Below are 18,613 nucleotides of genomic sequence, written 5' to 3' on the forward strand. Positions count from 1 at the left end.
ATGGTGTATAAATATTAAATTCATAGATAATTATTTATTCAAGTTGAAAAACCGATAAAAAATGGTTACTTTTTTAAGGGATATTATGAAAACCTAAATAGGGTTAAGTTTTCACAATCTCCCTAAAATCCGTATAATGCAGTAAAAAGTTTAAGGAAAATATCCTGTACTGTAAAATATCTAAATCCTCCTATTACTCCTATTTCAAAATTAAAAGTGTCAACATATAACCCTCTAAACAAGCAACATTTTACAGAAGTTGATAAGTAGTTTGTCGTAGCCGGATTTTTTTCCAAAGTTATTCTACAATGGATTAATCCGAAATCTTATTTTGTTACCATGCTATTCTCTGATTATTTGAAATATAAAGAATGTTACAAAAATACATTCTTTCATAAGTTAGGAAGTAAATTGTTTGAAGAGTTTTCTTCAAAGCTATGTTTATTCGCGTCATTTTTGTTACAGGTTTAATATGTGAGAAATTAATAATTTTATATATAAATTATACGTAATAAGATTACCCTGAAAAGAGTTATATGTAGAATTCAAGAATGTCTTCAAATACCGAGTACTCTACTTAAAAAATATGTTTTTGTAGCACCCTGTGTATTTCAAAATAAAAAGTAACAGCTTGAGCATGATATAGACAAATATTATTTTCAGGAAAATAAACTAGTCCGGCCATTCGTTGACTTACCCGGTACAGCTTTTGATCTTTATTGAATTTTTTTAAAAGTAAAATGCCGTTTTTTATCCTACAAACTTCAACATCTTATTTATTTTGTAGCTAAATTTTTAATAGTTTTAGGGCATTTACCGCGATCCTTAGCGTTCAAAGATCCATTAATATAATTTTTCCTAATATTTGAGGTTGAACGAGAATGTAAACAACGGCTTTCACTGGCTTTATTGTATGTTATTTGGCAACTTTTTCATAAAGAAAAGTCTTATCATTACATTTAAATTTTTTAGGATTTTGGGTCATGGTGTCAAAGCTAGCCCCCTAGCGGAGAAAGATTCAACTATATTTTGGTTGATTCTTATTTCTCTTCTCAGCGATGCCAAATTTATTTAAATCGGTCAAATTATTAAGAAGTTAAACCAAGTTATGGCAAAAACAATTGAACGCCAACCCCCATCTTTATTTAAAAAAAAAAAATGTTTTTTTACGAAAATGATGAAAAGACTGGTGCTCTTTAAAAATGTGAACAAAATTTTTAACTTCAAAATAATAACAATAATTTTTTTTTACCCCTAAGTCATAACCACGAACGGTTCTCGAGACATGGCCGAGAAACGGTCTTATTGGGTCACCAGGTACATTTACGCAAAAATGCTAATAACCGACTAAGGAATAGTTTGTAAATATGCACGATTTTCTAACAACCTACACACAATATTTCACTAAAACTAGTTTATGAACCTAAATGATAATTGAAAAAAAGTGGCAGTAAACATACTGTATTTGCGCCTGCACGAAGAAAAATTTACACTTACCATGCTTGTAATCAAGCAATATTATCCATAAGTACCAATTAATCTTTAACAAAAAAAATGAAGCTTGAAGGGTAATAAAAATATCAGACCTCACCATTTATTTTTTTATTAGATTTTCCGGTGATTTAAAAATTGTGTGTTGCAGAGTGTATAAGGATTTTTAATAATTTTTTATTTGTATGTTACGACATTTTTGTTTGTATATACAGTATCTAGTTTTGACTAAATTTTTCCAAATTTTCACGTAGATCCCAAAATACAATACACGCACCAGTAAAATTTACTGTTTTCAAGTACAACATCGCTAATTGTCCTAATATCACATTTTATTTAGTGCGAACAAAATAACAAACAAAAATATTAAAAAAAAAAAACATACAATAAAATAGAACAAACAGTTTTAAAAAATGTATTTAAAAAATGTTTTTCATTTCAATATTTTTTGTCAATAAAGTTCATTTGTTTTAAAATGATGGCTTCATAACAAACATATAGATAAACCTTGTAGTACAGTCAAATGGTACAAAAACAACAGTAATAAAATAATGTATAAGTATGTTGCTAAGTGTGGAAACTTTAAAATAACTTTAATACATGTCCATTACATAAATAAAAAATATGTTTATACACTTTTCTTAATGATGAACACATAAGTGATGGATTCAAAATATGAATGAACTATATTTGTCTACTTGCCTGACAAAGGCACAACTCCATGAAAACATTTGTAAGAGAAAAGAATAAGATGCACTAAAATGACCGATGTGTTATTATTGTCGCGACTTAAACTATATAAGTGAAAAAGGTTCACCTTTATTAAATCATATAGTTAACAATGTCTCATTTTCTGACACTGATTAGAAGATATGGATTTGCCAAACGAGTAGTCATGTTACAGCCATTTAGACTAGATAATCAAAAATATCTCCATTAAAAGTACAAGAATACAAAAAAAGCAGAAAGATTCTTAGTTTAGGACTAACTGCTTATATTTCATTAACTCCCTACTAATTCTATTTTTCGATACTTTTTCCTTTTATTTGATACAGAATCCTTAAACAGAACAGGATCAAGCCGAAAATTAGACCTTAATAGCGGCATATACCCAAATACGGCAGCAAAAGTATTTAAGCAGGTCTGCCGTTGAATAAAATGATCAGGATCATTCCACGGTGACCATGTTCCTGCACTAGGCTGCTCTTTATACTGTTTGCGTTGTGTTACTTTAATTGGAGGTCTACGTGTAACATGACTAACTAAAAAGTTCATAAGGATATCTTCACAATTTTGGCTCTGTTCCACTGTTTTGTGTAAAAGGGAACTTAACCATTCCGTGTACAAATAATTGTAATAGTTATGGTAAAATGCGGCTCCAGTTAATACGATTGAATAATCATTGGTCCATTTGGAAGTATATCCCCAAGTAGATTTTGAGTCATCCCAATAATGAGATCTACCAGGATATCCGACAATCCTATCTGGAAATTGCTTCCATACCACGAAAGCAAAATCAATTTCCTCCGTGGTTAAAATTGTATCCTCATCTAAAGAAAGAACTGCATCAGTTTTTATTTCTTTATGAGGATAAAATCTTTGAGAAATGCTTGATTTTCCTTCCATCGCACTACCAGTTTCGATGATATGTAAAGGGGTATGTGTTGGTAAAGCTGGCCACCTACTTCTGCTTGGCGGCCTCTTGTCATTCGACCACACTACTAAGATTTTGGCCACATTTTTACTTCGAGACAAATTACCGACTAATCTATACAAGGTCGATGTTGAACTCAAAGGAATCCCTGGAACAAAATATACTTATTAATATAAAATGCCTATTTACAATTTATGTTTATAAATCATTTGTTGAGACCGACTATTTTTAGATATTTTAAAAGTCCAACTAAAATTTTAATAAAAATGATCTGATGGCAAACTCAGGTTCTACTTTTAACACATTGTTTTTTCAAAGTGAAATGTAAGGTAAAATAGGAAAAAATACACACTGGGAGTTTTTTAGATCTTTTAGTAATCAGAATAAGATATCTTGAGACTTTATAAAAAAGAAGAGATATATAATTTTTAAAGTCAAATTCACATAAACACTTACCTAACTGGCAATAAATCACAGCAGTAAATTTATTTGTTTTTAACTCGATATGGAAAGGAAAGTCCTCTTTTGAGTCAGAAAATGTTGGTAGTGTAACCAACGCTCCAGGAAAGGTATTCCAAATAGTACCGTCTCGTTTTCGCTTCTTTGGCAATTTGTCTCTGATTATTTCAAGGGTGGTATACACAATTTTTTCTATGGAAGAGAAATATCTATCCCATAGGACCTGAGTTTGCTGTCGAAGCTCGAGAATTTTGCTTGGTGGTATTGAACGAATGATGTGAGGCACCTAGAAATAAGGACCCCTATTTTCTACCTTACCACACATTGTTTGCCTGTTTCTTATTCCCTTAAATATTTAATCAAAAATCTACAAAACGCATATATCCAGTTACCTGTAAAAACAGTCGTTCATCTGCCCATATCACAGCTTTTTTCCAGTCGATTACTTCAGAAAATGGTAATTCCCAACCATTGGACAGTAAAAGCGGAATACAGCCGGCCTGTAAAGCTTCCAAAAATCTGAATGATCCTAACCTTCTTCCTCTAGGAACTAGACAAAACGTTGAATTTTGTAGCAATGTCTCGTAATCGTACCTAAAAAAGTATTTGTTATTAAGTCTTAAATATTCTAAAGCACATTTTTGATCAAATTAAACATATGTTTTAGTAATTTTTTTTTAATTTTATTTAATTGATTAGAGATTGTTGAATTTTATCTTAAAGAACTAATAACTGTTGTTAAGCTAGTACAACTTTGGTTGAAGTAAGTTTGCACTTTGTTGTTATAGAAAGAATTATTTTAGATTACCTATCATACTCTTGGTTATCCTCATCACACCTATCGTCTTTCATGTCCTTCCAACTTTTACCATGTCTACATGTGGTAATCATGATCATGTCTTTTCGATTGTGTAAGTGATAAAGTGAATTCCTTGTATCGGAACCTATGCCATGCACATATCTTTTACCTTTGAAGGCCAGTATATATGTCTTTTCTAGAGGATAACTACTTGCTGAATTTGAGCCTGGCTCACCACCTGAAAAATTAAATTTAGTTATTAAAATGACCTTAAAAAATCGGAAAAAAAGCTAGAAACTTTTACTAAAATATAAAATTGAATCTAGAGTCAGTTAATTACATATATTCAAAAACCACTTTCCATAAATGGCTTTAAAAATACCTTAAAGGTCAAATTTAGATGAATCCAATCAATCGGCTTTTGAGGCTAATGAAATGTTTTTGTTACTTTTATTTATTTATATACCTACAGTATTTTTAAGTTTTGTAGATCGGGCATTTAACTGATTTTCCTTTGAATTTCAATTTTCCTCTTCAGCTTCATAAATGAGTGCTGGTATCAAAAAGTAACTTTGAAAAAATTTAATATCCATCTTTTTTTTTTTTTTTAATAAATCTTGTGCTAGGACTAACCAGAATATTTGAACGGTGGTTGAATTCTTCGAGATATGCATTTTTTTAACTATAGCCTTATACGCGACTTATGTTATCTATAATGTAGGAGAGTAAACAACAAATTACAATTTCTACTTTTGACCATTCAAACTTATGAGGTTTGGTAGAGCACTTGTGGAAATTTGTAGTGAAACTTCTCAATATAAACCACAGACAAGTTGTTGATATTTCGTATAGGCTTTGTAACAGGTACAGTTTAAATCAGCAGTGATTTTCAAAGTTTACAGAATGTTGCCACCAATTTTACAGCTCAAACAGCGATTACGGTCAACCACTGACGCTTTAGCTATTAATTCTTGTGTGGTAAAAACAGAATTAGGGTGAAATGACAATACATACACATATACAATGGTCTTTTTGCTTCTTAAAAAAAAAGTGGAATCAACTAATTGAAATTGACTAATTTAATTGTAATAATTGTTTACAAAAAAATTATGTCACTAAATAAGATATGGGAGTCAGAAAAATCTTAAAAGTTATCACAAAACGGATTTAGGTTAAGAGTATCTGGAAATTGTGGTCACAGCAAACAATTGAAAAAATGCTTTTCAAGACTAATTGTAAACCATATTTTAAATTTGCTTAATTTTACCTAAAGAAACAATACAATACAAACGTTGGTGCTGAACTGTAAAAAAACAAACGGTATACAGTTTTTTTATCTATTTTTCTGTAACAATTACAACCTCACTACCCAGTTGGTGAGCTGAATGTCTTCTTTGTAAAATGGCCAAAAATGTCTAGAAAATCATGAACTGAGTGAAACAATCTCAATTATAAGTCATCAGCTATAACAAATGGGAAACAAAGCCTTAATATTATTCAAGCTAATTACATGAGGCAAGGCTAGGATAAAACACCATAAAATTTATTTATCCACAAGTCAAGTCCATTTTTCCGTTAAATATATAGCAATTTTTAAGAGCTTAGTTTTAGTTGAAAGATTTCACCAACTGCTAACATTTGAAAGAAATTCAAACATATTTTTTATGATAGGGCACTCATTGATGCCTTATTATTGTGACTTTTGGGTTACTTAAAAGACAGCTCGAGAAAACAGAAGAATTCTATATTATCCAGAAATTATTTCTCTATCGTCCAACAGTATAAGAAAATATAACAACGTTATATTTTTATATTTTTTTTTAAAGACAGAAAGATAGAGTGTTAAAGAAAAATTCAGTTCCACCAAAATTAGGAACCCCATACATCAATAAACACAGTTCTAAAGGAATTGGAAAAATTAATTAAGAAAGGAAAGATTAATTAAATATAATTTCATTAAAAAAATATATCAGTTTCCCTTAAAAAATTTAGCCAATTGGATATATGAGAACTGAGGCAAATTAGTGTGGAATCTAAATGGCAAATTAAAAAGAGAATTTTAATAGCATTATTTGAAAACCTTGATATTAATGAGTTACTTAGAATACATATATGCATTATAAATAAATAAGCATTTAATTAACATTATTAAGATTCAATATACAACTACATTGATCACTTAGTATTTTTACAATCTGGTTAATGCACAAAAGATAATTTACCATTTCAAGTATTTTATTGTGTGTACATTCAAAATTGGTGTTCCTTTTTTCTTGTTATTGTTTTACAATCTCTTTATGTTAATTTTTAATTTATTGTTTAACAACCATGTATTGTATATGGACATGTGATTATTGTTGTTAGGTTTTTTTCTATTCACTATAGAAAACTGCAAATGTGCAGTATCAATTTAAAAAAATATAAGAGGCAAGGGAGGTCCTAAAACAGACCTGTAACATATTTGTACCTCCTAATCAATACTCGAATAGTAATTTTAAAAATAGAATGCTTTTTTCACTATGTATATTACCAAAACTTACAAATTTTAATTACATCTCTTAAGAAAATGTTGGTTTATAGTAACAACTATTTAAATAGTGTGCATTCTTAGAAAGAGTTAATGTAGTCTTAAAATAGTAACACTACCACTGAGTAACAATATATATCTCACATCTCTATGGCTACACTTATACTTATTTCTATTTTTATTTACTTTATAAATAAGCACATCATATTTGTTGGTTCATCTATAAAATAATTATATGTTTATTTATTAAAATCTTGGTATTGGGTTGAGCTCTGGTAAATTGTCTGTCTTTTCTTTCAAGATGGTCTACTTCTCAACTGTTAATTCTTGGCTTGAATATGCCTAACATGTAGCATGGGTCTTTTATTTCAACCATATGGAAACAATTTTTTCTTTAATTTATTTATTTACAATGATGGGTTACTCCATTAAATAATTTAACAATATAATAACAGTAATTTACAAGGTAATTTTAAGTTATCTAAGGCCAGATAACTTATAAAAATGTATAATATATAAACCAATATATAAACTCAAAAATTTCAAACAATAAAACTAAATAGCAGCATTGACCAATTGTTTCCTAAATAAATTCACCCACAGGCCAAAAGCTTTAATGTTGCAACTATTTATGAGTTTACAGTAACAATTTATGGGAGAATTTTGCCCATAATTAGTAGGTGAAAAGGAATATGGAAAGCATCTTGTCTAATTCTAGTTGGTAAATCTAAGATTATACACTCTAACAAACTGCAACAATTTATATAACCATTAATTAGCTTATGTACAAATGTGATAGATATCACATATTCCTTCTACTTCCTAAACTATCAGTTCCTAATTTTCAAGGCTGACATTTGTAATTTACCAGAATTTTCATATTAATAATTATAATATAATAAAGGATACATTTATTATTGATAGTCTGATGGTGCGGAGGACTTTCCTGACATTTTAAAAATAATATATGTAATTTTTTATTGCCTGGTATTTCGGAAAATGTACCAGTCAATATCAATAATAGCTTTCAGAATTCTGCTATGTTCAGTTTTCCTTTTGATCATGCTAATTATGGTTTTCATTCTCCAATCAGCAGAATAATAAAACTTTAAAGAAACTAGGGGACTGGAATTGTCTGTAAGGTTACATTTTATGTTTTTGTTCTTTTTTGCTATAATTTTGTTAATTTCTGTATCATTGACTATTTGTTATATTGTTTATAATTGCCACTTATTATTAAGTATATGAATGTACTTATATTTTATTTTATTCTTGTAAATTGCCTCTCTATTAAAATAAATAAAAACAGCATACCTACCGAAGCATTAACATACAATTTAAAGTTATCTCTTACCTTTTTCAGGGTGTATTTTATGGAACAAAGGAATGCTAATGTCATATCCAGGTCGTACATGACTTTCAGACATACTAGCTTTAGCCAATATTGCCTTTCCATAGTCAAAATCCAAATTATTTTCTGTATAATTAGGCCATGTTCCTGAATATAAATTAAAAATTAAATGATTTTGGCCATCATTCCAGTAGGGTAGCCTATGGATTTTGCTTTGCAGATTTCTCACATAATCACTGCTAAGACGATCCCTGTCTAAAGTATCAATACTTAAAACAAATAAACAAGCTTCTTTGGGGTCTGGAGTATAATATCTTGATTCCAGTAAAATATTTAGGAGCTTTAGATAGGACGGACTAGGGGTGTTGTTTTCCTCTTGCGGATAAACATAGACCTTAAATTTATGTTGACATCTACTGAAGTCAAAACATGTCTCCATCCGGCAATAAACTTTTGGATCATTTGAAGTAAAGGCCCTTTCTCTGGGTATAAATCCTGTTTCTATACTTTCTAAATTGACATAGGAAGGTAGTTCTGTAGAATAACTTGATACCCCAGTTTTGTTCTGTAAATGATACCAGCCACCAAAATACCAAATTGTTAAAAAAGCTACAACAAATACTAGTAGATACCGTCTCTTGGCCTGCATTACTAATTTAAAAAACATAAAAACTACTTCATACTTCTAGAGAATGGGAGGTTTCAAGTTCATAATATCAAACACTCTATTGGACATGTTTATGTTTATGCCCTATCAGCCTTTATTTTGTGGTATGACTATGAATGTATCACATAAATGCTGCTTTTATTAAATTAAGATTAAAACGTATCGTGATTTGGAACTGTAATTATTAGTCTTATAATAGTTCATTGCAAGGAAAAAATAAAAACACGTATTTTGAATAAACATTAACCAATAACTATTAATTTACATTTTACACTGATTGATCTGCGCAAGCGTGCATATGCATGTCATCTGTCTCATATTCTTCTTCTCTCACTTCTTTTTCTTAAACCGCGAATTGAGTGTAAAGAAAACTAAAGTAAGTAAAGTACAGTTTATTCATGCTTACAAAAATTTTTTCTTAGAATCGTCCATAAAATGGTACAGTCTAAGTCTATAAGTGATGTGATTTTCGATGAAATTCATACTTATACTGTAAGTCAGACAGAGAATTTGATTCGCTCAGAAAGTCCCCAAATGTTCTACTCGGTGCTAAAAGTTAACTGTAGTTTGCCACAGGATCCACTTAGATTCTGCCGTACAAGATTAGCTTTGAGATTAGCTTAACCTTTCTAGTTTACAAACCTAAAAACTAAGAAATTCCATAGAAGAATAAAAGACAAATTCCATAAAGAAAAAATAAGTCAAATAGAGAAAAAAAGAAAATTAGTGTTACCTAATACCATTAAAAATGAACAAAGATGTCTCAGTAAAACGTAAGCCATTTACACGAAAATAAATAGAAAAATAGATGTTAAGATCAACAGTGGCTAAATAGCAATTTGTTAAAGCAGCTCTCTATACGTCTTTAGATAGCTAGAGTTAGAAATGCTAACAGCTTGAAAGGTAAAGGAACATTCAAACAAGGCTGTAGTATAGTGCGGCATTGCAAGTATATTAAACCTAATGTGTTTGTTATGTATTGAATTTCATTCACAATACACAGGAATGCGAGTGCTAAATAAACGCCTCAGAAAGACAAGAAATTGCAATTTGAAAGTCTCAAAAATCTTTAACTATTTAAGCCTGTGTATGGATTGCGACATATTTCTCGATATTTACATAGATTCAAAAGTTTTTGCAACACGAAAGTTTTTTTTATTGGCAAAAATAGATTAGAAACTTATTAATTGATTAGTTTTAATTAAGAAAACAGCTAAAATGCTTGTAAAAAAACTTTAACCGATTCCAAGCGATCTATCGGTTTTAACCGCGGTTAAGCCCTTGGTTGACCTTGAACAGTCCCTTTATAACATAACCAATCGTGTCCTTGGACTTGTTTGGTTGAAGAAACTTCATAATTTGTCAGCTGTCGCTGTCATAATTTTTTTTTTTTTTATGGTAAACACAAGCATAAGAGGAAAGTCCTATGTCACTCTTGGAGTGGTGCTTGCGCGAAGATATTTGTGGGCATTTATCTTGAATCGCTGCAGGTTGAATGCGTCGGGAAATATGAGAGGTGGAAGCCCGTTCCACAAAGAAAATGTTCTCCAGATGAATGAGTCCCGATACAGCGACGTCCTTGGGGTAGGCAGGTGGACTCGATGTTGATGAGCCGCAACTGCTAGACGCGTCCTTCTTGCCGGAACAGCCCTGGGTGGAATCAGGCCTGCCAACTCAGAGGAGCACTTACCGTGATAATAACGGTAGAACAAACAGAGATCAGCTTTCTTTTTGAAAAGCACTCCGAGTTTTTTGGAAGCCCTGGCGACCTCGGCAACGTGGTCATGCCAGGACACACTGTTGGTGACCTCGATTCCTAGAAGATGTAAAGATGATTTCATTGGCAATGTTTTCCCTGCCATAACCAGCTCCGGGCCACCAAGGTTAGTCTTCATCGTAAATACTGCAGCCTGCGTTTTTTTAGCGTTAAAATTGACTAAATTGTTATCGCCCCACTCCAAGATTGCTCTAATATCGTTGTTGGTTGAAGCTACTTGTTGCTGCCTAAGATTCTGAGAACTTGCGGTTGTCGTTGGTTTGGCGGACTTAAATGTGGAAATCGAAAAAGTGTGCTATCGTCCGCAAAGCTGTAGATTGGATTGACAGTGGTTCCTAGCAAATCGTTGATATATACCAAGAAAAGGGTGGGGGATAGAATGCATCCTTAAGGGACTCCAGCGTTAATGTTAAATTTGTCGGAGAGGTATCCATCGACGGCTACTTGGATTGTTCGTTGTTCAAGAAAACTTTTAATCCAATTCAATAATGAGTTTTGTATGCCGATTGAGGAGAGCTTGGTTAGTAGTCCCTCATGCCATACTCTGTCAAATGCCTTGGAAATGTCAAGAGCTACTGAGCAGGACTCGCCGTGCTTCTTCATGGCCTCCGTCCACAAGTGTGTGACGTAGGCCAGAAGATCGCCGGTGGATCTAAGCTTTCGGAAGCCGTATTGATGATCGCTGATTAGTCCAGATGATTCCAGATATCTTAACAGTTGTTGGTTGACTGCTTTCTCCATAATCTTCGATATTACTGAAACTAGTGCAATCGGGCGGTAATTGGAGGGCATCGTCTTCTTACCCTTTTTGGGTACAGCTTGCACTCGAGCAGTTTTCCAGCTTGTTGGAAATTGGCCCTGCTTATACGATGCCGTGAACAGTCTACATAAGGGAGGAGTCAATTCGTCTGCACAACGTTTTAGTATTAGGGCTGGAATTCCATCGGGTCCAGAAGCTTTGTTGGTGTCTACCCTTTTAAGAATTTTATTTATAATTCGTTGGGGAAACGAAATTTCTCCCATCGAGGAATTCACCCTTGGCAAATATGGCGGTGTTTTGCCTTGCGAGTGCAGAGTAGAATTGGACGCGAAGAGTTTACCCAGTAAGTTGACTTTTTCCCTTGCTGTTACCGCGATAGAACCATCATCTGCTGTTAGGGGTGGCAAGACCGACTTAGCAAATCCTTGACTAACGGCTTTCGATACCGACCAGAAAGATCTTGTTCCATTTGGGCAGTTTAGCAGTTTGTTTTTGATCCTGTTGTTGTGACTCTCTTTGCATTCATCAATAATTCGCTTGCAGCTATTTTTGGAGGCTAAAAAGTTCCTCCGATTTTCGATGGAAGGATGTTGACGCCATTTGCGATATGCTGCGTTTTTAGTGTTTACTGCCTTTTTACAATTCAGGTTGAACCATTGCTTGTTGTTTGATCCGCATTTAGTAGAAAAAGGGATATAAGCTTCCATTCCTGCCAAGATCGTCTCTGTAATTTGGTTTGCACACTCTGAGATATTATTGGTTCTAAAGCAGACTTCTTTCCAAGGGAATGAGCGATAAAATTCCCGAAGATAGTTCCACTCAGCTGATTTATAGTGCCATACCTTCCGCGGCATCGGAGGATCCTGCGTTTTAACCTCCAACTGGCAAGAGACTGTTATCAATTTGTGGTCCGATGTTCCTAGGGGGGCATGTACTGATACAGTGTACGAGTCAGGGTCTGAAGCCAGGACCAGATCTAGGAGACTCGCGAACTCGCCGTTGTTTGTAAATAATACCCCAGACGCCAGTAATGTTATTTTTAATTAGTACTGAAACATAAATATCAAAAAAGAAAACTTATTAGCCATAATAAATTTTGTGAACTTTAAAAAGGAAATAATTTGTTGTTTGTTTTTATTTTTTCCCGCACTTATTTCAATATCTTTGACATTTGACGTTTAGAAAACAGCTCCGGACGTGGGTAATTACTGTTCCAAATTGATGACGTTTAAAGGGCTAATTGGTGACGTCACGTATCTCAACACGGTTATAACTACAACCGCTTGGACGTGTTTGGTTAATACCATTTAGGAACGGTAATTACCGATAGACCGCTTGGAATCGGTTTTTATTACTAGAAAGATTTTTTTTAAACATAGGTTTATTTCTTAATACAAATTAAAATTAACAAATTCAGACTTTTTATTAATAAAGATACTGATTTTTTTGTGCCTTGAATATAGATTAATTCGGTGGGATCTCTACTCATGAGACCAGCCCAGGACATAGCACTTCCTCCTGCAAAGAATGGTACGGGGTGTGCATGAACAAGCTGAGTAGCTCTTGTTAGCTTCCTCCATACCCGAATTCATTGACTATCCTGCACCAAATAAATTCTTGTTTCGTTAGAAAAAAACCAGGTTTCAAAAATTTGCAGGTAAAGCCATGTGCTATTGTGCCCACTGTACTCGACGGATTTTATGCTCAGGTTGTAGTCAGGATACTCTTAATGATTGCCGATATCTCAAACTTGACGGAAACTTGAACTCTCAAGGATCACGCATATCTGTTTAAAGTGCTAATATTGCGATAGTTGGGTTTCTTCGGATAGTAAAGTAAATATAACGGTTCTGTTGTTGATTAGTATACGCCTTCTACCGCCTCTCGGTCTATTAAGAAGCGAATTATTCTGCAGATAATGATTCCAAGTGCGACACACATCACTTTGCCAAACCTCAACTCTATTAGCCACGATCCTTTGGGTGTGGCCTTCTTCAAGTGAAGCCAATATTGTTGCACGGCCAATCTCACTTATGTTTTTTCGAGGCCTCTTTTCACGACAGCTCGTGAAATGTAACTTTTTTGACCTCGAATCGAACCAAAATGAAACTTTGTTGACATTTTTGTCGGGCAAAAAATGTGCGACGAATACGAAAGATAAAGATTGAGAAATAAGCCCACAAAAAATTGCGGATAACATTTTGGAGTAACATGCTAACATGGACTTTGAATCGAAGAGAAGTATCAATAATTACACCTTCCAAAATCTTTTACACTGTCTGAATAAGTAAGGGGAATGTCACCACGCTTAACAGGTAGATTACTCTGCTTCTCCATTAAACTCTTTCTGCAAAAAGCAAAACTTTTGTCTTATTCGGATTAATCTGCAAGTTGGAAGATTTCATAACCTACTCAAGATCTGAATTTATACATTCTTCAGCTGACGGTCAGAATACTGAGGAGGTACTCACAATAATGAGAATCAAAAAATGTAGAACCCGATTGTCGTCAGCATACCAATGTGCCTCAGAAATAGGAGCCACATTTTGGTGATAAAATATGTATTCTAGAAACAAGAGTGGTTCAAGTTCCCTGAGGTACCCATAATATTATACATTTTAGATCAGAATAATCATATTATCAATGCGTACGCGTTAGGTTCGTTGCCACGAATAAGATTAGAAAAAGGACAAAGATTCTCACAACTAAAATAAGCCAGCTATATTCTTAATTCATTCATTCAAAATGAATTAAAAATTAAAAAAAAATATTCTGGGAATACCGAAATATATCCGCAGCAATATACAGATTGGCGAATGATCACTACACATACAAAGTTCCTCACAGATGAGACGTTGCAACGCCGCCGCCGCGACAGTACGCTAGTGTTTGAGGTGCGACGTCGATTATTTAAAAATTTTTTTAGTAAGCCTCTGACATAACTCACTAAACTAAAAAAATCAAACTAAATAATTAGCCTAACAAATAATTTATTAAATAAAAGGCTCAAAAAGACCTCCATCTTTAGCTAAACAAAAGGTTACCCTATCGTAAAAGCTGTTTCTTGCTTCCACAAGACTTTGAGGTAAAATGGAATTAGCAGATCCAACAACTTTGTTTCTGGACTCCTCTAATTTCGATGGCCTATGATGTTTATAAATAGTCTCCTTAAGATATCGCCACAAATAAAAGTCATTTGATGACAAATCGGGAGATCTTGGAGGCCATTTAATATTTCCAGTCCCACTACTAACGCGGTTAGGAAAAGTTTTTTTTTTTAATTCTTTTACTCTAACTGCATTATGAGCAGAACAGCCATCTTCTTGGAAATGAACTAATCCAACTTCTATATCAGATGAGTTGAACGGCAGGAAGAACTTGGTTTTGTAGCAACTCAAAGCATTTTCTGGCTTAAGCCTGCATCATTGAAAAATGGCCCAATAATATGGTCGCCCAAAATATCAACCCAACCATTCAACTTTTGAGGGTACTGAGTACGGAACTAAAAACTTCTGTGCTCATTTTCCAGAGACCAGTAACAAACAATGGAAGGATTGTGTTTACCATGCAATGGAAAAGATGACTCATCTGAAAACAAAATATTTCCTAAGAAATTTTCATTTTCATCATGCCTTTTTCATGTCATTTGCCTTTTCCATCATGATTTAACAAAATACCATTCTTCGCCACTGGTCTTCAGAAAATACCTCCTGAGTTTTGAAATTATTTAAAACATTTGTATCCATGTTTTTTCTAAATAATCGTCACAGTTTTATGGTGCATATCCAGTTCCTCTCCAACTCGATCGTATTGAATCCAAAACTAAAGCACTACAAGTCATTTCTTCCCGCCGTTCTACCTCTAATAGGTAAGCTTTAATGTGACAATTTCTACATTCTTGGAGTCAAAAAGATGTCTCAAAATTTGACACGACATTTAAAATAGTTTTAGTCCCTTTTCAAAATTTACTGAGAATAAATCCCTGCATTGTACTGTCGAATTGCCTTTATAAGAACATTTAATCAATTGAACTTTTTTGGAAAACGTTTTAAAATATGTTTAGCCATAATGAAAAATATTGGAAAAAAATTAAAATAGCGATTTAATACTCAACAGGGTAGTATGCAATCACACAGCAAAATGAGGTCTGTTGAGTGTCGAAAATAGCAAATCAGACGATCGGAACCCGCCGCGCTGCTTATCAACCAGAAAGTAAGCGGGAAGTGGTGTTGCCATTTATAATGCCTATGTGTAGTCTTCTATTCACCAACCTGTATAGGTCTGGAGTAATTGTCCCCTCTTAAACGTACTGTTAGATGACTTTTTTAATCTGAGGATTTGAGTTTAACGTCGAAACGATATATGGAGCAACTTACCTTGAACGGTGAAAAATTGTGGTCCGGAGGTTTTTTTAAAGCAAGAATAGAACTATTTATCACTAAAAGGTCATTAAAACTATTATTAGAATAGCAAACATAGTATTGGTATTTTTAAATGTTTATTAGGATAACCATGTTATATAGTTTTTAATATACAATCCGTTATTGTAATTTTTTTTAAAATTTGAATTTTTAAAAATTTTTTCTTGTCTCTTTTTTGTTGCCGCCCGACTCTCGTTACAGTTCTATTTCCATTAAATAACTCATATACAAGTTGAGTCAGGAGAAACGCACCAACCTCCAGGTGAGTATTGTACACGTGCCCACTCACTCTGTATTATATTACATCTTTTACAATTTTTTAATAGAGATTAGAGGTAATCTCTATTTAGATAATTGTTTTTATTATTTAATAATGTAAGTAGATAATTATGTTAGCTTAACAGTATTCGTAGGCGAGCTTCGCATATGTAACATTTTATTATTGGTGCATTATGTAAGCAGTTTATATAATCGAGATATCTTTTTTGTCAGAAAATTATCTGAAAACATCTTGTCGGACTTGCATTGTCTTATTTATTTAATGTAACACGACGTTTCGGTTGGTAAGTATCTCCAACCGTTATCAAGTGTAAACTGGTGTTTACACTACACGAGATACTTACCAACCGAAACGTCGTGTTACATTAAATAAATAAGACAATGCAAGTCCGACAAGATGTTTTCACTGTACCATTGTCTACCACCTTCAAAAACAAGAAAATTATCTATTAATTTTATATTATTTTATCTAGGTTGTTGGCAAATTCAAGAGTTTGCATCCGAATTTATCCCATTTTCAATGTTTCCATGACCCTCTATTTGCTTTACACACAAATAGTTTTTAATTCAAGTCCTATGATTGTTGATTTTTTCTTAAAAACTAAAAAATAATGAAGTAGAACTCGTTAAAAAAAGTTGTTGTATAGAATACGCATGCGTGCAATCTCAAAGTTCCGTGTGCTCTGTCCCTAATCGTAAATCTTGACAGATGACGTAAATCTGCATGGCACAATACATTGATCTCACTCAAACTTCGAAACTCTTCTGGTCTTTTTTGATATACCGCTCACTTTCACGCAATTTTTTAATTATTTTAGGGCCCAATCTTTTAAAAGCGCATCAATATTATTTATCACTTTAATAAAATAGTCACGTCTTGTCAGCATTTAATATAGATTCCTCAGCATGAGCTCATACATATTTAAAATTGCGTATTAACGATTTCTAGGCGTGTACGCATGCGCATTGATTCAAAATTCCCCCTGGTTCAAAAATTTGAATTTCGGCCGCCTCGTATTTGGCAGTCATTTTTGGGCGTGGTGCTACAATGTTTTTTTTGTTTATTAGTTATTTAATAATTTACAGATCTATAAGAGTGAACCTGAAAAAGAACTTAAACTTTGAAAATTCTTATAATTTTGGTTCTACACCAGCTTTTACTGGTGTCCATGTTTAAAAAACTTTTAATTTAATTAAAGTTATTTTAAATATTAATGAGTCCCTTATAAGTATTAGTTGAATAACCATATTATATTTACCACTGGTTATGTTCTTGCAAGCCTCAAGACGGCTATTGTAACACTAATTCATAGAGGCAGTTCAAAATCAGAGTTATCCAACTACAGGCCTGTATCTTAAATACATAATTCCGCAAAAATTTTCGACAAAAGTGTAAAAATGAGACTTGAAGAATTTCTAAATTGACATAAAATTATATCTCAAAATCAATATGAATTTCGTCCAGGCTTGTTTGCTACAGATGCAGTACACAAACTAGCCTCTTTAATAGACAATAAACATAAATAAAAAAAGTATGGCCATCTTTTTAAATTAATATCATACGCTCATTAAATTGCTGTGGAAGTCTCATGTCTTACGCACATGACACTGCAATTTTTTTTTGAAGGAAATACACGGAATGAAGTTTGAGATATATCGGAGAGTAGCTTAAATCTCATACATAAATGATTAAATGTAAATGGTCTTTCTCTTAATATTTTTAAAACAAAATTCATGTCGTTTTCCATCTACAAATCAAATCTAGCTAATTTCAACTCTATACGGCTAACACTCAATTACTTCTCTATATAAAATATCTTGGTATAGTTGAAAAAACTTATAATGGAAAGATCATTGCCTTTACGTCACAGATAAGCTTCGCAAATTAATAAACACATGCTACTCAGAGTTGCCTCAGATCTTTTCATACTTTAAGATCAGTCTACTTAGCTTTCATCGAATCAATTTCAAATTATGGTTTGGTTGTCTAGGGCGGAGCACGTGCTAATGCAATATGTAACAATAACTTAGAAACTTTTTATTCGAATCATAAAGTTAAATCATGACCTAGTAATAAACTTGTTAAACATGCTAAATAACTTATTTTTGGGGATTTACATATATTTGAAAGCACTGCTTTCGTAAAAAACACATTGGTGAATACGAAAATCCTTCTCACAATTATGTTACAAACCGCAACATAAAAACAAATCAATACTCAAAAACACATCTTACAAATTTGTTTCAATTTTTGGGTTCGTTCTACTATGATCAGGTCCCAAATATTCTGAAGGCTACAAATAATATTAAATGCTTTAAACATAAATTGAAGCACCTAACTTTAAATAATTCCCTATCTTTTGAATGTTATGTGTGTCTAAATGGTCCTTTGAGACATTGATATTAGTCTAACAATTAGAATCAGTTT

General features: G+C 32.7%; 1 protein-coding gene across 1 annotated transcript; it reads right to left on the reverse strand.

Moving 5' to 3' along the window:
• Window positions 1-1,587: 1,587 nt before the first annotated feature.
• Window positions 1,588-9,221, reverse strand: LOC126748888 (exostosin-1). The gene is made up of 5 exons (XM_050458419.1): window positions 8,285-9,221; window positions 4,413-4,641; window positions 3,997-4,198; window positions 3,602-3,890; window positions 1,588-3,293 (listed from the first exon to the last, which is right to left on the reverse strand). Exons 1-5 carry the CDS (start codon window positions 8,946-8,948, stop codon window positions 2,494-2,496), a joined length of 2,184 nt encoding a protein of 727 aa, XP_050314376.1. The 5' UTR covers window positions 8,949-9,221; the 3' UTR covers window positions 1,588-2,493.
• Window positions 9,222-18,613: the final 9,392 nt, after the last annotated feature.

Source organism: Anthonomus grandis, chromosome 22, assembly GCF_022605725.1.
Source record: "Anthonomus grandis grandis chromosome 22, icAntGran1.3, whole genome shotgun sequence".
NCBI lineage: Eukaryota > Metazoa > Arthropoda > Insecta > Coleoptera > Curculionidae > Anthonomus > Anthonomus grandis.